We start from the raw sequence: 23,501 nt of genomic DNA on the forward strand, positions 1-23,501 counted from the left end.
CGAACCCACTACCCTGGCGTTACAAGCGCCATGCTCTACCAACTGAGCTACAGAAGGACCATCACACTCCTGGTCTAGATGTGGTAGTAATGTCCCCTGTCTGTCCCATCCATCACACTCCTGGTCTAGATGTGGTAGTAATGTCCCCTGTCTGTCCCATCCATCACACTCCTGGTCTAGATGTGGTAGTAATGTCCCCTGTCTGTCCCATCCATCACACTCCTGGTCTAGATGTGGTAGTAATGTCCCCTGTCTGTCCCATCCATCACACTCCTGGTCTAGATGTGGTAGTAATGTCCCCTGTCTGTCCCATCCATCACACTCCTGGTCTAGATGTGGTAGTAATGTCCCCTGTCTGTCCCATCCATCACACTCCTGGTCTAGATGTGGTAGTAATGTCCCTGTCTGTCCCATCCATCACACTCCTGGTCTAGATGTGGTAGTAATGTCCCCTGTCTGTCCCATCCATCACACTCCTGGTCTAGATGTGGTAGTAATGTCCCCTGTCTGTCCCATCCATCACACTCCTGGTCTAGATGTGGTAGTAATGTCCCCTGTCTGTCCCATCCATCACACTCCTGGTCTAGATGTGGTAGTAATGTCCCCTGTCTGTCCCATCCATCACACTCCTGGTCTAGATGTGGTAGTAATGTCCCCTGTCTGTCCCATCCATCACACTCCTGGTCTAGATGTGGTAGTAATGTCCCATCCATCACACTCCTGTTCTAGCTGTGGTAGTAATGTCCCCTGTCTGTCCCATCCATCACACTCCTGGTCTAGATGTGGTAGTAATGTCCCCTGTCTGTCCCATCCATCACACTCCTGGTCTAGATGTGGTAGGAATGTCCCCTGTCTGTTCCATCCATCACACTCCTGGTCTAGATGTGGTAGTAATGTCCCCTGTCTGTCCCATCCATCACACTCCTGGTCTAGATGTGGTAGTAATGTCCCCTGTCTGTCCCATCCATCACACTCCTGGTCTAGATGTGGTAGTAATGTCCCCTGTCTGTCCCATCCATCACACTCCTGGTCTAGATGTGGTAGTAATGTCCCCTGTCTGTCCCATCATCACACTCCTGGTCTAGATGTGGTAGGAATGTCCCCTGTCTGTCCCATCCATCACACTCCTGGTCTAGATGTGGTAGTAATGTCCCCTGTCTGTCCCATCCATCACACTCCTGGTCTAGATGTGGTAGTAATGTCCCTGTCTGTCCCATCCATCACACTCCTGGTCTAGATGTGGTAGTAATGTCCCCTGTCTGTCCCATCCATCACACTCCTGGTCTAGATGTGGTAGTAATGTCCCTGTCTGTCCCATCCATCACACTCCTGGTCTAGATGTGGTAGTAATGTCCCATCCATCACACTCCTGGTCTAGATGTGGTAGTAATGTCCCATCCATCACACTCCTGGTCTAGATGTGGTAGTAATGTCCCCTGTCTGTCCCATCCATCACACTCCTGGTCTAGATGTGGTAGTAATGTCCCTGTCTGTCCCATCCATCACACTCCTGGTCTAGATGTGGTAGTAATGTCCCCTGTCTGTCCCATCTAGATGTGGTAGTAATGTCCCCTGTCTGTCCCATCCATCACACTCCTGGTCTAGATGTGGTAGTAATGTCCCCTGTCTGTCCCATCCATCACACTCCTGGTCTAGATGTGGTAGTAATGTCCCCTGTCTGTCCCATCCATCACACTCCTGGTCTAGATGTGGTAGTAATGTCCCATCCATCACACTCCTGGTCTAGATGTGGTAGTAATGTCCCCTGTCTGTCCCATCCATCACACTCCTGGTCTAGATGTGGTAGTAATGTCCCCTGTCTGTCCCATCCATCACACTCCTGGTCTAGATGTGGTAGTAATGTCCCCTGTCTGTCCCATCCATCACACTCCTGGTCTAGATGTGGTAGTAATGTCCCCTGTCTGTCCCATCCATCACACTCCTGGTCTAGATGTGGTAGTAATGTCCCCTGTCTGTCCCATCCATCACACTCCTGGTCTAGATGTGGTAGTAATGTCCCCTGTCTGTCCCATCCATCACACTCCTGGTCTAGATGTGGTAGTAATGTCCCATCCATCACACTCCTGGTCTTGATGTGGTAGTAATGTCCCATCCATCACACTCCTGGTCTAGATGTGGTAGTAATGTCCCCTGTCTGTCCCATCCATCACACTCCTGGTCTAGATGTGGTAGTAATGTCCCATCCATCACACTCCTGGTCTAGATGTGGTAGTAATGTCCCCTGTCTGTCCCATCCATCACACTCCTGGTCTAGATGTGGTAGTAATGTCCCATCCATCACACTCCTGGTCTAGATGTGGTAGTAATGTCCCCTGTCTGTCCCATCCATCACACTCCTGGTCTAGATGTGGTAGTAATGTCCCATCCATCACACTCCTGGTCTAGATGTGGTAGTAATGTCCCCTGTCTGTCCCATCCATCACACTCCTGTTCTAGATGTGGTAGTAATGTCCCTGTCTGTCCCATCCATCACACTCCTGGTCTAGATGTGGTAGTAATGTCCCCTGTCTGTCCCATCCATCACACTCCTGGTCTAGATGTGGTAGGAATGTCCCATCCATCACACTCCTGGTCTAGATGTGGTAGTAATGTCCCCTGTCTGTCCCATCCATCACACTCCTGGTCTAGATGTGGTAGTAATGTCCCCTGTCTGTCCCATCCATCACACTCCTGGTCTAGATGTGGTAGTAATGTCCCCTGTCTGTCCCATCCATCACACTCCTGGTCTAGATGTGGTAGTAATGTCCCCTGTCTGTCCCATCCATCACACTCCTGGTCTAGATGTGGTAGTAATGTCCCCTGTCTGTCCCATCCATCACACTCCTGGTCTAGATGTGGTAGTAATGTCCCCTGTCTGTCCCATCCATCACACTCCTGGTCTAGATGTGGTAGTAATGTCCCATCCATCACACTCCTGGTCTAGATGTGGTAGTAATGTCCCCTGTCTGTCCCATCCATCACACTCCTGGTCTAGATGTGGTAGTAATGTCCCCTGTCTGTCCCATCCATCACACTCCTGTTCTAGATGTGGTAGTAATGTCCCCTGTCTGTCCCATCCATCACACTCCTGGTCTAGATGTGGTAGTAATGTCCCCTGTCTGTCCCATCCATCACACTCCTGGTCTAGATGTGGTAGTAATGTCCCCTGTCTGTCCCATCCATCACACTCCTGGTCTAGATGTGGTAGTAATGTCCCCTGTCTGTCCCATCCATCACACTCCTGGTCTAGATGTGGTAGTAATGTCCCCTGTCTGTCCCATCCATCACACTCCTGGTCTAGATGTGGTAGTGATGTCCCCTGTCTGTTCCATCCATCACACTCCTGGTCTAGATGTGGTAGTAATGTCCCCTGTCTGTCCCATCCATCACACTCCTGGTCTAGATGTGGTAGTAATGTCCCCTGTCTGTCCCATCTAGATGTGGTAGTAATGTCCCCTGTCTGTCCCATCTAGATGTGGTAGTAATGTCCCCTGTCTGTCCCATCCATCACACTCCTGGTCTAGATGTGGTAGTAATGTCCCCTGTCTGTCCCATCCATCACACTCCTGGTCTAGATGTGGTAGTAATGTCCCCTGTCTGTCCCATCTAGATGTGGTAGTAATGTCCCCTGTCTGTCCCATCTAGATGTGGTAGTAATGTCCCCTGTCTGTCCCATCCATCACACTCCTGGTCTAGATGTGGTAGTAATGTCCCCTGTCTGTCCCATCCATCACACTCCTGGTCTAGATGTGGTAGTAATGTCCCCTGTCTGTCCCATCCATCACACTCCTGGTCTAGATGTGGTAGTAATGTCCCATCCATCACACTCCTGGTCTAGATGTGGTAGTAATGTCCCATCCATCACACTCCTGGTCTAGATGTGGTAGTAATGTCCCCTGTCTGTCCCATCCATCACACTCCTGGTCTAGATGTGGTAGTAATGTCCCCTGTCTGTCCCATCCATCACACTCCTAGTCTAGATGTGGTAGTAATGTCCCCTGTCTGTCCCATCCATCACGCTCCTGGTCTAGATGTGGTAGTAATGTCCCTGTCTGTCCCATCCATCACACTCCTGGTCTAGATGTGGTAGTAATGTCCCCTGTCTGTCCCATCCATCACACTCCTGTTCTAGATGTGGTAGTAATGTCCCCTGTCTGTCCCATCCATCACACTCCTGGTCTAGATGTGGTAGTAATGTCCCCTGTCTGTCCCATCTAGATGTGGTAGTAATGTCCCCTGTCTGTCCCATCTAGATGTGGTAGTAATGTCCCCTGTCTGTCCCATCCATCACACTCCTGGTCTAGATGTGGTAGTAATGTCCCCTGTCTGTCCCATCCATCACACTCCTGGTCTCGATGTGGTAGTAATGTCCCTCCCCTGTCTGTCCCATCCATCACACTCCTGGTCTAGATGTGGTAGTAATGTCCCCTGTCTGTCCCATCCATCACACTCCTGGTCTAGATGTGGTAGTAATGTCCCCTGTCTGTCCCATCCATCACACTCCTGGTCTAGATGTGGTAGTAATGTCCCCTGTCTGTCCCATCCATCACACTCCTGGTCTAGATGTGGTAGTAATGACCCCTGTCTGTCCCATCCATCACACTCCTGGTCTAGATGTGGTAGTAATGTCCCCTGTCTGTCCCATCCATCACACTCCTGGTCTAGATGTGGTAGTAATGACCCCGTCTGTCCCATCCATCACACTCCTGGTCTAGATGTGGTAGTAATGTCCCCCGTCTGTCCCATCCATCACACTCCTGGTCTAGATGTGGTAGTAATGACCCCTGTCTGTCCCATCCATCACACTCCTGGTCTAGATGTGGTAGTAATGACCCCTGTCTGTTCCATCCATCACACTCCTGGTCTAGATGTGGTAGTAATGACCCCTGTCTGTCCCATCCATCACACTCCTGGTCTAGATGTGGTAGTAATGACCCCTGTCTGTCCCATCCATCACACTCCTGGTCTAGATGTGGTAGTAATGACCCCTGTCTGTTCCATCCATCAAGCTTCATCCCAGATTGACTCACACAGCTATTGTCTTGTCACGGGGTGAGCTGTTCATTTTACAGGTGTGTGAATAACAAGCCCTCTGACTGCCTTTAGAGCCACCCTCTTCTGTCTGTCTCATTCACTTTTTACTACCGCTATAAATCCAATGTAATGGGCCTGCCATTATCACCCTGTGGGTGTGTGTGTTACAGCACCACACATTATTAATGCATGGGTTGGTGAACAGTCACTGGGGAATCCTCATCCACCTTGATTAGCCGAGCTCTCGGAAAGGAGGGAGGATGACAGGAAGAGTAAAGAGAGAGGAGAGGAATTCACTTCTACCTAACAACCTCCAACCAAGCTGTGTGTGTCTGCATGTGTGTTTGTGTGTAACAGAGAGATGGTGAGTGTGTTTAAAGTGATGTTTCAGTTCAGTGACCTTTAGATGCCGCGGTGATGCATTCAGTTCCACGACCTTTAGACGACCCAGTGATGTATTCAGTTCCACGACCTTTAGACGACCCAGTGATGTATTCAGTTCCACGACCTTTAGACGACCCGGTGATGTATTCAGTTCCACGACCTTTAGACGACCCAGTGATTTATTCAGTTCCACGACCTTTAGACGACCTGGTGATGCATTCAGTTCCACAACCTTTAGACGACCCAGTGATGTATTCAGTTCCACGACCTTTAGACGACCCAGTGATGTATTCAGTTCCACGACCGTTAGACGACCCAGTGATTTATTCAGTTCCACGACCTTTAGACGACCCAGTGATGTATTCAGTTCAGTGACCTTTAGACGATTCCAAATTGAAGTCAGTCAATTCAGGAAGTGATTTAAAGTTAAATACATTTGAAATACTGTAAATAGCTTATCCTTTCATTGTATTGAAAATTAATTGAAAAAATATGAGATTTTGACTCTCTGAAGAGAGAGGGACCCCCACATTTATAGAGAATGTATTATGTGTGCGTGTGACCCCCGACAGCTCTCTGAAGAGAGAGGGACCCCCACATTTATAGAGAATGTATTATGTGTGCGTGTGACCCCCGACAGCTCTCTGAAGAGAGAGGGACCCCCACATTTATAGAGAATGTATTATGTGTGCGTGTGACCCCCGACAGCTCTCTGAAGAGAGAGGGACCCCCACATTTATAGAGAATGTGTTATGTGTGCGTGTGACCCCCGACAGCTCTCTGAAGAGAGAGGGACCCCACATTTATAGAGAATGTGTTATGTGTGCGTGTGACCCCCGACAGCTCTCTGAAGAGAGAGGGACCCCCACATTTATAGAGAATGTATTATGTGTGCGTGTGACCCCTGACAGCTCTCTGAAGAGAGAGGGACCCCCACATTTATAGAGAATGTGTTATGTGTGCGTGTGAACCCCGACAGCTCTCTGAAGAGAGAGGGACCCCCACATTTATAGAGAATGTATTATGTGTGCGTGTGACCCCCGACAGCTCTCTGAAGAGAGAGGGACCCCCACATTTATAGAGAATGTGTTATGTGTGCGTGTGAACCCCGACAGCTCTCTGAAGAGAGGGACCCCCACATTTATAGAGAATGTATTATGTGTGCGTGTGACCCCCGACAGCTCTCTGAAGAGAGAGGGACCCCCACATTTATAGAGAATGTATTATGTGTGCGTGTGACCCCCGACAGCTCTCTGAAGAGAGAGGGACCCCACATTTATAGAGAATGTATTATGTGTGCGTGTGACCCCCGACAGCTCTCTGAAGAGAGAGGGACCCCACATTTATAGAGAATGTATTATGTGTGCGTGTGACCCCCGACAGCTCTCTGAAGAGAGAGGGACCCCCACATTTATAGAGAATGTATTATGTGTGCGTGTGACCCCCGACAGCTCTCTGAAGAGAGAGGGACCCCCACATTTATAGAGAATGTATTATGTGTGCGTGTGACCCCCGACAGCTCTCTGAAGAGAGAGGGACCCCACATTTATAGAGAATGTGTTATGTGTGCGTGTGACCCCGACAGCTCTCTGAAGAGAGAGGGACCCCCACATTTATAGAGAATGTATTATGTGTGCGTGTGACCCCGACAGCTCTCTGAAGAGAGAACCCCCACATTTATAGAGAATGTATTATGTGTGCGTGTGACCCCGACAGCTCTCTGAAGAGAGAGGGACCCCCACATTTATAGAGAATGTATTATGTGTGCGTGTGACCCCGACAGCTCTCTGAAGAGAGGGACCCCCACATTTATAGAGAATGTGTTATGTGTGCGTGTGACCCCCGACAGCTCTCTGAAGAGAGAGGGACCCCCACATTTATAGAGAATGTGTTATGTGTGCGTGTGACCCCGACAGCTCTCTGAAGAGAGGGACCCCACATTTATAGAGAATGTATTATGTGTGCGTGTGACCCCCGACAGCTCTCTGAGAGAGAGGGACCCCCACATTTATAGAGAATGTATTATGTGTGCGTGTGACCCCCGACAGCTCTCTGAAGAGAGAGAACCCCCACATTTATAGAGAATGTATTATGTGTGCGTGTGACCCCCGACAGCTCTCTGAAGAGAGAGGGACCCCCACATTTATAGAGAATGTATTATGTGTGCGTGTGACCCCCGACAGCTCTCTGAAGAGAGAGAACCCCCATCTGAGTGAAGACGTGGTTCTGATCAGGGCTCTGAGAGACTCCAATCTGCCCAAGTTCCTCACAGACGATGCTGCGCTCTTTGGGTGAGAGAACACACACACACACACACACACACACACACACACACACACACACACACACACACACACACACACACACACACACACACACACACACACACACACACACACACACACACACACACACCAATGGTGTCCCACAGCTAATGTTACAGCACTATGGAGAAGAATAGAATGTTCCACTGTTATACGTTCATCATGCCTCATCATGCCTCATCATGCCTCATCATGCCTCATCATGCCTCATCATGCCTCATCATGCCTTACTGACGTGTGTTTGTCCGTATGACGGCTCTTTGGGTGTGTGTTTCTGTGTATGACGGTTCTGTGTCTGTGTGTTTCTGTGTATGACGGTTCTGTGTGTGTATGACGTGTGTGTGTTTCTGTGTATGACGATTCTGTGTGTGTATGACGTGTGTGTGTTTCTGTGTATGACGGTTCTGTGTGTGTATGACGTGTGTGTGTTTCTGTATATGACGGTTCTGTGTCTGTGTGTTCTCTGCTCTAGTGGCATCATGTCTGACCTGTTCCCTGGCGTGTCCATCCCTGAACATGACTACGGTGTTCTCCAAACCACCATCCTGGAGTCTCTAGTGAAACGCAACCTGCAGCCCCTACCGAGCATGACGCACAAGGTACTGACTGACCCTACCCAGCATGACGCACAAGGTACTGACTGACCCTACCCAGCATGACCAACAAGGTACTGACTGACCCTACCCAGCATGACGCACAAGGTACAGACTGACCCTACCCAGCATGACACACAAGGTACTGACTGACCCTACCCAGCATGACCAACAAGGTACTGACTGACCCTACCCAGCATGACGCACAAGGTACTGACTGACCCTACCCAGCATGACCAACAAGGTACTGACTGACCCTACCCAGCATGACGCACAAGGTACTGACTGACCCTACCCAGCATGACGCACAAGGTACAGACTGACCCTACCCAGCATGACGCACAAGGTACAGACTGACCCTACCCAGCATGACACACAAGGTACTGACTGACCCTACCCAGCATGACCAACAAGGTACTGACTGACCCTACCCAGCATGACGCACAAGGTACAGACTGACCCTACCCAGCATGACGCACAAGGTACTGACTGACCCTACCCAGCATGACGCACAAGGTACTGACTGACCCTACCCAGCATGACCAACAAGGTACTGACTGACCCTACCCAGCATGACCAACAAGGTACAGACTGACCCTACCCAGCATGACACACAAGGTACTGACTGACCCTACCCAGCAGCATGACCCTACCCAGCATGACAACAAGGTACTGACTGACCCTACCCAGCATGACCAACAAGGTACTGACTGACCCTACCCAGCATGACGCACAAGGTACTGACTGACCCTACCCAGCATGACCACAAGGTACTGACTGACCCTACCCAGCTTGATGCACAAGGTACTGACTGACCCTACCCAGCATGACCTACAAGATACTGACTGACCCTACCCAGCATGACGCACAAGGTACTGACTGACCCTACCCAGCATGACCAACAAGGTACTGACTGACCCTACCCAGCATGACCAACAAGGTACTGACTGACCCTACCCAGCATGACGCACAAGGTACTGACTGACCCTACCCAGCATGACGCACAAGGTACTGACTGACCCTACCCAGCATGACGCACAAGGTACTGACTGACCCTACCCATCATGACACACAAGATACTGACTGACCCTACCCAGCATGACGCACAAGGTACTGACTGACCCTACCCAGCATGACCAACAAGGTACTGACTGACCCTACCCAGCATGACCAACAAGGTACTGACTGACCCTACCCAGCATGAAGCACAAGGTACTGACTGACCCTACCCAGCATGACCAACAAGGTACTGACTGACCCTACCCAGCATTACACACAAGGTACTGACTGACCCTACCCAGCATGACACACAAGGTACTGACTGACCCTACCCAGCATGACCAACAAGGTACTGACTGACCCTACCCAGCATGACGCACAAGGTACAGACTGACCCTACCCAGCATGACGCACAAGGTACTGACTGACCCTACCCAGCATGACGCACAAGGTACTGACTAACCCTACCCAGCATGACCAACAAGGTACTGACTGACCCTACCCAGCATGACCAACAAGGTACTGACTGACCCTACCCAGCATGAAGCACAAGGTACTGACTGACCCTACCCAGCATGACCAACAAGGTACTGACTGACCCTACCCAGCATTACACACAAGGTACTGACTGACCCTACCCAGCATGACACACAAGGTACTGACTGACCCTACCCAGCATGACCAACAAGGTACTGACTGACCCTACCCAGCATGACGCACAAGGTACAGACTGACCCTACCCAGCATGACGCACAAGGTACTGACTGACCCTACCCAGCATGACGCACAAGGTACTGACTAACCCTACCCAGCATGACCAACAAGGTACTGACTGACCCTACCCAGCATGACCAACAAGGTACTGACTAACCCTACCCAGCATGACCAACAAGGTACTTACTGACCCTACCCAGCATGACGCACAAGGTACTGACTGACCCTACCCAGCATGACCAACAAGGTACTGACTGACCCTACCCAGCATGACGCACAAGGTACTGACTGACCCTACCCAGCATGACGCACAAGGTACTGACTGACCCTACCCAGCATGACGCACAAGGTACAGACTGACCCTACTCAGCATGACACACAAGGTACTGACTGACCCTACCCAGCATGACGCACAAGGTACAGACTGACCCTACCCAGCATGACACACAAGGTACTGACTGACCCTACCCAGCATGACCAACAAGGTACAGACTGACCCTACCCAGCATGACACACAAGGTACTGACTGACCCTACCCAGCATAACGCACAAGGTACTGACTGACCCTACCCAGCATGACCAACAAGGTACTGACTGACCCTACCCAGCATGACCAACAAGGTACTGACTGACCCTACCCAGCATGACGCACAAGGTACTGACTGACCCTACCCAGCATGACGCACAAGGTACTGACTGACCCTACCCAGCATGACCAACAAGGTACTGACTGACCCTACCCAGCATGACGCACAAGGTACTGACTGACCCTACCCAGCATGACGCACAAGGTACTGACTGACCCTACCCAGCATGACCAACAAGGTACAGACTGACCCTACCCAGCATGACACACAAGGTACTGACTGACCCTACCCAGCATAACGCACAAGGTACAGACTGACCCTACCCAGCATGACGCACAAGGTACTGACTGACCCTACCCAGCATGACGCACAAGGTACTGACTGACCCTACCCAGCATGACACACAAGGTACTGACTGACCCTACCCAGCATAACGCACAAGGTACTGACTGACCCTACCCAGCATGACCAACAAGGTACTGACTGACTGACTGAACGTATATATTAATTTAAATAAACATAATGTAGGCCTCAAAGTGCTTTATATAATTAGGTAATCAATGATGGCTATGTCATTACTAATGATCAAGATTAAACACAAAAACATAATTCAACAAAATCGTTCAATTTGGTTCAGTTTGACTTCAAATTAAAATACATGAATTAGTGATGATGTATAATCCTTATATGTAACCCTTCCTCTCCCTCCCTCCAGGTGATCTCTGTGTGGTTGTAACCCTTCCTCTCCCTCCCTCCAGGTGATCTCTGTGTGGTTTTAACCCTCTCCCTCCCTCCAGGTGATCTCTGTGTGGTTGTAACCCTTCCCCTCCCTCCCTCCAGGTGATCTCTATGTGGTTATAACCCTTCCTCTCCCTCCCTCCAGGTGATCTCTGTGTGGTTGTAACCCTTCCTCTCCCTCCCTCCAGGTGATCTCTGTGTGGTTGTAACCCTTCCTCTCCCTCCAGGTGATCTCTGTGTGGTTGTAACCCTTCCTCTCCCTCCAGGTGATCTCTGTGTGGTTGTAACCCTTCCTCTCCCTCCCTCCAGGTGATCTCTGTGTGGTTGTAACCCTTCCTCTCCCTCCCTCCAGGTGATCTCTGTGTGGTTGTAACCCTTCCTCTCCCTCCCGGTGATCTCTATGTGGTTGTAACCCTTCCTCTCCCTCCAGGTGATCTCTGTGTGGTTGTAACCCTTCCTCTCCCTCCCTCCCTCCAGGTGATCTCTGTGTGGTTGTAACCCTTCCTCTCCCTCCCTCCAGGTGATCTCTGTGTGGTTGTAACCCTTCCTCTCTCTCCCACTAGGTGATATCTGTGTGGTTGTAACCCTTCCTCTCCCTCCAGGTGATCTCTATGTGGTTGTAACCCTTCCTCTCCCTCCAGGTGATCTCTGTGTGGTTGTAACCCTTCCTCTCCCTCCAGGTGATCTCTGTGTGGTTGTAACCCTTCCTCTCCCTCCAGGTGATCTCTGTGTGGTTGTAACCCTTCCTCTCCCTCCCTCCAGGTGATCTGTGTGGTTGTAACCCTTCCTCTCCCTCCCTCCAGGTGATCTCTGTGTGGTTGTAACCCTTCCTCTCCCTCCCTCCAGGTGATCTCTGTGTGGTTGTAACCCTTCCTCTCCCTCCCTCCAGGTGATCTCTGTGTGGTTGTAACCCTTCCTCTCCCTCCCTCCAGATGATCTCTGTGAGGTTGTAACCCTTCCTCTCCCTCCATGTGATCTCTGTGTGGTTGTAACCCTTCCTCTCCCTCCCTCCAGGTGATCTCTGTGTGGTTGTAACCCTTCCTCTCCCTCCCTCCAGGTGATCTCTGTGTGGTTGTAACCCTCTCCCTCCCTCCAGGTGATCTCTGTGTGGTTGTAACCCTTCCTCTCCCTCTCTCCAGGTGATCTCTGTGTGGTTGTAACCCTTCCTCTCCCTCCCTCCAGGTGATCCAGCTGTATGAGACCATGATAGTACGTCATGGTGTGATGTTGGTGGGTCCTACAGGTGGAGGGAAGACCACGGTCTACTCCATCCTGTCTGATACCTTGGATACCCTGTGGCAGGCTGGCCACGGGAAACACAACCCCTTCTACCTCCCGGTCAAGACATACGTCCTCAACCCCAAGTCTGTCACCATGGGAGAGCTCTACGGTGAGGTACGCCTGGCTGACAATTCATCTGTGCACTAACAGACTCACATACTGTCGTTTCATTTCAACCATTTGATGTCTATGATGTACTGAGGGCTTTGCGGATGTTAATAAAGCTATAGGGGCTGATTCTCTTGACCTCTTCTCACTGCAGCTCTCTGCTCCACTTACAGCACCACTGACCTTTATTTTAACCTGACTATTGTTTCTGGTGTTCTCCTTTAAGATCTGGAAAGTGGCACATGTCCTCCCCTTACATGAAGGAGGAGATCCTTCTGACCTAGATAACTACTGTCCAATTTCCCCGACCAACTTTTGGCGAATAACTTTTAAACTTCCCACTGTTCTTAATATGAACCAATCCGGTTTTAGACCTGGACACAGCACCGGTTCAGCAGTACCGGTTATTCTAGATGATGTGTTAAATAGCTTGGATCATTAAAAAAATCATTCTGCTGCCTTATTTATAGACCTTTCCAAGGCCTTTGACACTGTTGACCGTCACATTCTCATTCAAAGGCTGACTGAAATAGGTCTGGGTCAGGATTTTTGCAAGTGGTTTGAGAATTATCTGTCAGACAGGACTCAATGCATGATCTCTGATGGTGTTCAGTCTAGTTTCCTGGATATTACAAAGGTGTACCGCAGGGGTCTGTACTGGGACCTGTTCTCTTTACTATTTATGTCAATAATACTGGTCTATCTGTTAACTTGTAATATTCATCTGTATGCATATGACAGTGTGATGTATGCCAATCACCCAACTGTTGACCAGTCTATATTAGAGCTGCAATCTTTTTATTTATTTTTTATTTCACCTTTATTTAACCAGGTAGGCAAGTTAAGAACAAGTTCTCATTTACAATTGCGACCTGGCCAAGATAAAGCAAAGCAGTGTGAACAGACAGCAACACAGAGTTACACATGGAGTAAAACAAATATACAGTCAATAATACAGTATAAACAAGTCTATATACAATGTGAGCAAATGAGGTGAGAAGGGAGGTAAAGGCAAAAAAGGCCATGGTGGCAAAGTAAATACAATATAGCAAGTAAAACACTGGAATGGTAGTTTTGCAATGGAAGAATGTGCAAAGTAGAAATAAAAATAACGGGGTGCAAAGGAGCAAAATAAATAAATAAATTAAATACAGTAGGGAAAGAGGTAGTTGTTTGGGCTAAATTATAGGTGGGCTATGTACAGGTGCAGTAATTTGTAAGATGCTCTGACAGTTGGTGCTTAAAGCTAGTGAGGGAGATAAGTGTTTCCAGTTTCAGAGATCTTTGTAGTTCGTTCCAGTCATTGGCAGCAGAGAATTGGAAGGAGAGGCGGCCAAAGAAAGAATTGGTTTTGGGGGTGACTAGAGAGGTATACCTGCTGGAGCGTGTGCTACAGGTGGGAGATGCTATGGTGACCAGCGAGCTGAGATAAGGGGGGACTTTACCTAGCAGGGTCTTGTAGATGACATAGAGCCAGTGGGTTTGGCGACGAGTATGAAGCGAGGGCCAGCCAACGAGAGCGTACAGGTCGCAATGGTGGGTAGTATATGGGGCTTTGGTGACGAAACGGATTGCACTGTGATAGACTGCATCCAATTTGTTGAGTAGAGTGTTGGAGGCTATTTTGTAAATGACATCGCCAAAGTCGAGGATTGGTAGGATGGTCACTTTTACAAGGGTATGTTTGACCTTGTTACCTTACAGAATGCCCTGGTTGGTTTAAAACTGGTACTTAATGTGGGCAAGACTAAATACACGTTGTTCACTAACTGTTTCAGATGGATACATATTTATTTATTGGATGGTTCTCCCATCTTTCGGGTTCCCACCTATACATATCTGTGCATTTCGATTGGCAAAGACTTAATGTTTAATAAAACACATGGATGAGCTCGTTAAAAAGCTCAGATTTAAAGTGGGCTTCTGTTTTTAGACGTACTGTAGATCTGGCCTCTCCCTAAATACCAGGAAGCAGGTTGTACAGTCAAATTTACTGCCAGTTGTTAACTATGGTCATGTGTTATTGGTAATATACATTTCTCTTCCTGTTTGTGAGAAGATGTTTATACTGAATGAGACCCTGGTCTCAATTGGGCTGCTCTGAATAAATAAAAGTGAATACCACATTTTATAAATAAATCCATACATAAACAGTCAGTTGATTAGTTAACGATTAACCCTCCAACTCATTAATGTACCAATTAGTTCAATCAATGTATCCTTCGTTCGCTTGCTCACTCGTTTACTCAATGTGTATATACAAACATAGGTCACAATGTGCATAACATGAGCCCCTAACCTTTCATCCCTGACCCCTACAGGTGAACATATTGACCCTGGAGTGGCGTGACGGCCTGATGGCGCTCAGCGTGCGAGCGGCCTGCAACGACACCAGCGATGACCACAAGTGGATCGTGTCGGACGGTCCGGTGGACGCGCTGTGGATTGAGAACATGAACACGGTCCTGGACGACAACAAGATGCTGTGTCTGGCCAACAGCGAACGCATCAAACTGACCCCGTCTATACACATGGTGTTTGAGGTCAGAGAGGGGTCAGGGGTTATAGGTTAGGGGTTCCTCTTCATTGCGTTCTAGTGTTGATGACAAGCGGGATAGTCACTGTGGACAGATAATAGTGACTTGTTAAAGATCCAGACATTATAAATGCTCTGCAACCTTTGTGTTGTGTGTCTCAGGTCCAGGACTTATCGGTGGCGTCCCCAGCCACAGTGAGTCGCTGTGGGATGGTCTACATCGACTCTAACGAACTCAAATGGATGCCCTATGTCCAGACCTGGATCACTGGCCTGGCTAAAAAGGTGATTTACCAGTCTCCTTAACATGGTCCAGACCTGGATCACTGGCCTGACTAACAAGGTGATTTACCAGTCTCCTTAACATGGTCCAGACCTGGATCACTGGCCTGACTAACAAGGTGATTTACCAGTCTCCTTAACATGGTCCAGACCTGGATCACTGGCCTGACTAACAAGGTGATTTACCAGTCTCCTTAACATGGTCCAGACCTGGATCACTGGCCTGACTAACAAGGTGATTTACCAGTCTCCTTAACATGGTCCAGACCTGGATCACTGGCCTGACTAACAAGGTGATTTACCAGTCTCCTTAACATGGTCCAGACCTGGATCACTGGCCTGACTAACAAGGTGATTTACCAGTCTCCTTAACATGGTCCAGACCTGGATCACTGGCCTGACTAACAAGGTGATTTACCAGTCTCCTTAACATGGTCCAGACCTGGATCACTGGCCTGACTAACAAGGTGATTTCCTGCGCTGATCACATCTCTACTCCGAATATACATCTACCATGTCTTCATAATCATAATGTCCCTCTGTGGAAGTAGCTGTGGGCTCAGTCAAGCCTGTTTGGAATTCTGTATTCTCATGTTATCGTTCTGTGAAGATCACAGAGAATGTCGTGTCTCTCAGACCAAAGACAGAGGTGTATCTAACTATATAGATGGCTAGGATGGTATTCCTACTGTCAGTGTCAGCAGATCCATCATAAACATCAACCACCACAACACATCAAAGATCATCATGTGACCCGTCACCTCTAACCTTTACACATTCTCTCTTCGTCACCTCTAACCTTTACACATTCTCTCTTCGTCACCTCTGACCTTTACACATTCTATCTTCGTCACCTCTAACCTTTACACATTCTCTCTTCGTCACCTCTAACCTTTACACATTCTCTCTTCGTCACCTCTAACCTTTACACATTCTCTCTTCGTCACCTCTAACCTTTACACATTCTCTCTTCGTCACCTCTAACCTTTACACATTCTCTCTTCGTCACCTCTAACCTTTACACATTCTCTCTTCGTCACCTCTAACCTTTACACATTCTCTCTTCTTCACCTCTAACCTTTACACATTCTCTCTTCGTCACCTCTAACCTTTACACATTCTCTCTTCGTCACCTCTAACCTTTACACATTCTCTCTTCGTCACCTCTAACCTTTACACATTCTCTCTTCGTCACCTCTAACCTTTACACATTCTCTCTTCGTCACCTCTAACCTTTACACATTCTCTCTTCGTCACCTCTAACCTTTACACATTCTCTCTTGCATCATTAGAAGAGGAGCCTGTGAACTGTCCCTGTCTTTATGATAACTGTCTTTAAATGGTTTTATATCCTTCCTCGTACTGCTGCTGTTGTGTCTGATGTTACAGACCTACAGTGTTGTCAGAGATGGTTATATCTGCTGTTGTGTCTGATGTTACAGACCTACAGTGTTGTCAGAGATGGTTATATCTGCTGTTGTGTCTGATGTTACAGACCTACAGTGTTGTCAGAGATGGGTTATATCTGCTGTTGTGTCTGATGTTACAGACCTACAGTGTTGTCAGAGATGGTTATATCTGCTGTTGTGTCTGATGTTACAGACCTACAGTGTTGTCAGAGATGGTTATATCTGCTGTTGTGTCTGATGTTACAGACCTACAGTGTTGTCAGAGATGGTTATATCTGCTGTTGTGTCTGATGTTACAGACCTACAGTGTTGTCAGAGATGGTTATATCTGCTGTTGTGTCTGATGTTACAGACCTACAGTGTTGTCAGAGATGGTTATATCTGCTGTTGTGTCTGATGTTACAGACCTACAGTGTTGTCAGAGATGGTTATATCTGCTGTTGTGTCTGATGTTACAGACCTACAGTGTTGTCAGAGATGGTTATATCTGCTGTTGTGTCTGATGTTACAGACCTACAGTGTTGTCAGAGATGGTTATATCTGCTGTTGTGTCTGATGTTACAGACCTACAGTGTTGTCAGAGATGGTTATATCTGCTGTTGTGTCTGATGTTACAGACCTACAGTGTTGTCAGAGATGGTTATATCTGCTGTTGTGTCTGATGTTACAGACCTACAGTGTTGTCAGAGATGGTTATATCTGCTGTTGTGTCTGATGTTACAGACCTACAGTGTTGTCAGAGATGGTTATATCTGCTGTTGTTTCTGATGTTATAGCAGACAGATGTTACAGACCTACAGTGTTGTCAGAGATTTTTTATTTTATATTTTATTTCACCTTAATTTAACCAGGTAGGCTAGTTGAGAACAAGTTCTCATTTGCAACTGCGACCTGGCCAAGATAAAGCATAGCAGTGTGAACAGACAACACAGAGTTACACATGGAGTAAACAATTAACAAGTCAATAACACAGTAGAAAAAAAGGGGAGTCTATATACATTGTGTGCAAAAGGCATGAGGAGGTAGGCGAATAATTACAATATTGCAGATTAACACTGGAGTGATAAATGATCAGATGGTCATGTACAGGTAGAGATATTGGTGTGCAAAACAGCAGAAAAGTAAATAAATCAAAACAGTATGGTGATGAGGTAGGTGAAAATGGGTGGGCGATTTACCAATAGACTATGTACAGCTGCAGCGATCGGTTAGCTGCTCAGATAGCAGATGTTTGAAGTTGGTGAGGGAGATAAAAGTCTCCAACTTCAGCGATTTTTGCAATTCGTTCCAGTCACAGGCAGCAGAGTACTGGAACGAAAGGCGGCCAAATGAGGTGTTGGCTTTAGGGATGATCATTGAGATACACCTGCTGGAGCGCCTGCTACGGATGGGTGTTGTCATTGTGACCAGTGAACTGAGATAAGGCGGAGCTTTACCTAGCATGGACTTGTAGATGACCTGGAGCCAGTGGGTCTGGCGACGAATATGTAGCGAGGGCCAGCCGACTAGAGCATACAAGTCGCAGTGGTGGGTGGTATAAGGTGCTTTAGTGACAAAACGGATGGCACTGTGATAAACTGCATCCAGTTTGCTGAGTAGAGTGTTGGAAGCAATTTTGTAGATGACGTCGCCGAAGTCGAGGATCGGTAGGATAGTCAGTTTTACTAGGGTAAGTTTGGCGGCGTGAGTGAAGGAGGCTTTGTTGCGGAATAGAAAGCCGACTCTTGATTTGATTTTCGATTGGAGATGTTTGATATGAGTCTGGAAGGAGAGTTTAGAGTCTAGCCAGACACCTAGGTACTTATAGATGTCCACATATTCAAGGTCGGAACCATCCAGGGTGGTGATGCTAGTCGGGCATGCGGGTGCAGGCAGCGATCGGTTGAAAAGCATGCATTTGGTTTTACTAGCGTTTAAGAGCAGTTGGAGGCCACGGAAGGAGTGTTGTATGGCATTGAAGCTCGTTTGGAGGTTAGATAGCACAGTGTCCAAGGACGGGCCGGAAGTATATAGAATGGTGTCGTCTGCGTAGAGGTGGATCAGGGAATCGCCCGCAGCAAGAGCAACATCATTGATATATACAGAGAAAAGAGTCGGCCCGAGAATTGAACCCTGTGGCACCCCCATAGAGACTGCCAAAGGACCGGACAGCATGCCCTCCGATTTGACACACTGAACTCTGTCTGCAAAGTAATTGGTGAACCAGGCAAGGCAGTCATCCTGAAAACCGAGGCTACTGAGTCTGCCGATAAGAATATGGTGATTGACAGAGTCGAAAGCCTTGGCAAGGTCGATGAAGACGGCTGCACAGTACTGTCTTTTATCGATGGCGGTTATGATATCGTTTAGTACCTTGAGTGTGGCTGAGGTGCACCCGTGACCGGCTCGGAAACCAGATTGCACAGCGGAGAAGGTACGGTGGGATTCGAGATGGTCAGTGACCAGTTTGTTGACTTGGCTTTCGAAGACCTTAGATAGGCAGGGCAGGATGGATATATGTCTGTAACAGTTTGGGTCCAGGGTGTCTCCCCTTTGAAGAGGGGGATGACTGCAGCAGCTTTCAATCCTTGGGGATCTCAGACGATATGAAAGAGACGTTGAACAGGCTGGTAATAGGGGTTGCGACAATGGCGGCGGATAGTTTCAGAAATAGAGGGTCCAGATTGTCAAGCCCAGCTGATTTGTATGGGTCCAGGTTTTGCAGCTCTTTCAGAACATCTGCTATCTGGATTTGTGTAAAGGAGAACCTGGAGAGGCTTGGGCGAGGAGCTGCGGGGGGGTGGAGCTGTTGGCCGAGGTTGGAGTAGCCAGGCGGAAGGCATGGCCAGCCGTTGAGAAATGCTTGTTGAAGTTTTCGATAATCATGGATTTATCGGTGGTGACCGTGTTACCTAGCCTCAGTGCAGTGGGCAGCTGGGAGGAGGTGGGTTCCTTGATGATTTGTGTGAGATTGAGGGCATCTAGCTTAGATTGTAGGACTGCCGGGGTGTTAAGCATATCCCAGTTTAGGTCACCTAACAGAACAAACTCTGAAGCTAGATGGGGTGATCAATTCACAAATGGTGTCAGGGCACAGCTGGGAGCTGAGGGGGGTCGGTAGCAGGCGGCAACAGTGAGAGACTTATTTCTGGAGAGAGTAAGTTAGAGGACCGGGGCTAAACAAGCTAGCAGTTAGCAGGCCGAATTAGCAAGAAAGGGGATAGCAAGGGCTAGAGAGTTAGCCTTTGGGGGACGTCGTGATGGGGTGAGTCTGTTTATTCCTCTTCATGCGGTGACATCGATAGACCGGTCGTGGGTCCGGGTATTGTAGCCCAGGAGTATGCTACGGTGGTAGCACAGGGGCTCTGGCCGGGCTAGCTTCAAGCTAAGTGGGTGGAAATGCTAGCCAGGAGTAATCATCCGGGGTTGCGGTTTAGCTAGATAGCTAGTTGTGAAGATCCAGCTGAAAAATGTTCCGTTTGCGGTGGGAATCCGGGGATAAAAAAATAAATAGGCCCGTTATGCTCTGGTCGCGTTGTTCGAACTGGCGAGAGCTTTCCGAGCTAAAAGGTTAGCTGATGACCGGTTAGCTGTAGACCGTTAGCATAGCTGGTAGTTAGCTGGCTAGCTTCAGTTCAGGGGTTCCGGTTCCGAAGTAAATATAAATACTTTAGGAAAAGTAGCTACATTGGGTGAGGCGGGTTGCAGGAGAGTATTTGGAAGCTGAGGTTTAGCAAAATGTTTTAAAAGATATGCGAAGAAAAATATGTAAAAACGAAAAAAACGATATATACAAGGGACACGACACGTCAGGACGTCTTACTGCTACGCCATCTTGGTTCTTGTGTAGAGATGGGTTATATCTGCTGTTGTGTCTGATGTTATAGCTGACAGATGATTTATCTTGATTACTGTCTATTGAGTTATTGGTTGACATGGATCTTTATCTTAATTCAAAAGCCAACTTTTACCTGTTTTTTCTTGATGTCCTGATCATACATTTAACTTGCCCTGCTTCTCACTCTCTCTGCCCTCTCTGTTGCTGTCTCCCCTATCCTCCTCTCCCTTCTACCCCCAGCTCCCTGAAGCAGTGTGTGTGTACCTGTTGGCGTTGTTTGAGCAGTACGTGGAGAAGGGTCTTCAGTTTGTGTGGAAGCGTTGTGTCCAGGCCATGGGCCAGGTGGACATCAGTAAGGTCACTACCCTCTGCTGCCTGTTGGAGCGCTGCTGCTGGGAGACGGAAGACCAGACCTCAAGATGGTAGGCTAAATGTTACTAGACAACCACATGTTAACCAGTCATTATACACATCTTTAAACTGGGTGGTTCGAGCCCTGAAAGCTGATTAGCTGACAGATGTGGTATATCATATATATATGACAAAACATTGATTTTTTACTTCTCTAATTACGTTGTCGACCAGTTTATAATAGCAATAAGGCACCTCGGGGGTTTGTGGTATATGGCCAACATAGCACGTGTGTGTGTGTGTGTTCTAGGAAGCTAAGCACCTGAACAGTGTGTTGTGTCAGACGTTTGTGTTCTGCTACCTGTGGTCTGTGGGGGTAACCTGACTGACAGCCACTGGGATGCCTTTGACAGCTTTGTCAGACAACAGTTTGAAGACAATAATGACGCCAAGGTTAGTAGGGCCTTCATCACCATCGTTATAATCATCATCATAGTCAGAATAATTATACTAATAATAATTATCATTGTCATCATTTGTGAATTATAATAATCATCATTATTGTCAGAATTTTAATCATCATCATTATTGTCAGAATTGTAATCATCATCATAGTCAGAATTATGATCATCATCAGTCAGAATTATAATCATCATCATAGTCAGAATTATAATCATCATCATAGTCAGAATTATAATTATTTTCATTATAGTCAGAATTATAATCATCATCATCTTAGTCAGAATTATAATCATCATCATAGAATTATAATCATCATCATCATAGTCAGAATTATAATCATCATCATTATTGTCAGAATTATAATCATCTTCATCTTAGTCAGAATTATAATCATCATCATAGAATTATAATCATCATCATCATAGTCAGAATTATAATCATCATCCTCATAGTCAGAATTATAATCATCTACAGCATGCCATGCCTATCACACACACAGGGGTAGAGAGACACACTATATACTGTTTTCTTTTCCATACCATCAGAAGACTGCATTTAAAAAAAAAACTGCATTTCCAGACAGGTTCAAAGCTTTATCTATTACCAGGGTCCAACTTAACCTGCCCTGACTGCCATACATATTACTGAAGGCCAACACTCCTCGCCAGGTGCTAGCTAGTATTAGCATGCTACAGAGGTGTAACTGGGGAATGGGGATTCTGTCCTGTTTTCTTCTAAGGTTTGATTTTCTTATCTGAAACTCCATGGGCAAGAACTAGGACCAGACCCTTTCTGCCTGGCTAGAATTTTCTCTTTCAAACCGAACTGAACTCGAGAACCAACTTCTCTCGTTAAAGTCGACATTAGTCAAAACATTTATTTTGATTTCTACAATGCCACTTGCCCACTACCACAGGATAAACAGCTGCCCACTACCACAGGATAAACAGCTGCCCACTACCACAGGATAAACAGCTGCCCACTACCACAGGATAAACAGCTGCCCACTACCACAGGATAAACAGCTGCCCACTACCACAGGATAAACAGGTGCCCACTACCACAGGATAAACAGCTGCCCACTACCACAGGATAAACAGCTGCCCACTACCACAGGATAAACAGCTGCCCACTACCACAGGATAAACAGGTGCCCACTACCACAGGATAAACAGCTGCCCACTACCACAGGATAAACAGCTGCCCACTACCACAGGACAAACAGGTGCCCACTACCACAGGATAAACAGCTGCCCACTACCACAGGATAAACAGCTGTGGTGATTGATACATTGATACAGCAGAACACAGACAGTGAGACAGTCCTGCCCAGTAGCACAGGATAAACAGCTGTGATGATTACGGTCTATCCATTGATACAGCAGAACACAGACAGTGAGACAGTCCTGCCCAGTACACAGGATAAACAGCTGTGGTGATTACGGTCTATCCATTGATACAGCAGAACACAGACAGTGAGACAGTCCTGCCCAGTAGCACAGCGGGTCGGACTTTGTTTACACAAGACAACACGTCGCACACATTTTTACTTGTGAAATACTGCATCAAACACCTGAGCTAGATGTATTGGTAAATGTCCTACTGCACCAAACACCTTAAGTAGATGTATTGGTAAATGTCCTACTGCACCAAACACCTTAAGTAGATGTATTGGTAAATGTCCTACTGCACCAAACACCTTAAGTAGATGTATTGGTAAATGTCCTACTGCACCAAACACCTTAAGTAGATGTATTGGTAAATATCCTACTGCATCAAACACCTGAGCTAGATGTATTGGTAAATGTCCTACTGCACCAAACACCTGAGCTAGATGTATTGGTAAATATCCTACTGCACCAAACACCTTAGCTAGACGTAT

At 47.6% G+C, this 23,501-nt stretch overlaps 1 protein-coding gene across 1 annotated transcript in view; it reads left to right on the forward strand.

The window, feature by feature from the left end:
• LOC124023306 (dynein axonemal heavy chain 6-like) overlaps window positions 1-23,501 on the forward strand; it is a gene marked incomplete at its 3' end in the record, with an annotated part of 130,705 nt that overhangs the window by 37,490 nt on the left and 69,714 nt on the right. Inside the window, 9 exon segments of the mRNA XM_046337817.1 lie at window positions 7,602-7,709; window positions 8,215-8,341; window positions 12,556-12,768; window positions 15,084-15,305; window positions 15,461-15,583; window positions 21,047-21,188; window positions 21,191-21,228; window positions 21,468-21,525; window positions 21,528-21,610. Of these exon segments, the coding sequence (XP_046193773.1) occupies window positions 7,602-7,709; window positions 8,215-8,341; window positions 12,556-12,768; window positions 15,084-15,305; window positions 15,461-15,583; window positions 21,047-21,188; window positions 21,191-21,228; window positions 21,468-21,525; window positions 21,528-21,610 (1,114 nt within the window).

The sequence above is a fragment of the Oncorhynchus gorbuscha genome, unplaced genomic scaffold, assembly GCF_021184085.1.
Source record: "Oncorhynchus gorbuscha isolate QuinsamMale2020 ecotype Even-year unplaced genomic scaffold, OgorEven_v1.0 Un_scaffold_1580, whole genome shotgun sequence".
In the NCBI taxonomy this organism is placed as follows: domain Eukaryota; kingdom Metazoa; phylum Chordata; class Actinopteri; order Salmoniformes; family Salmonidae; genus Oncorhynchus; species Oncorhynchus gorbuscha.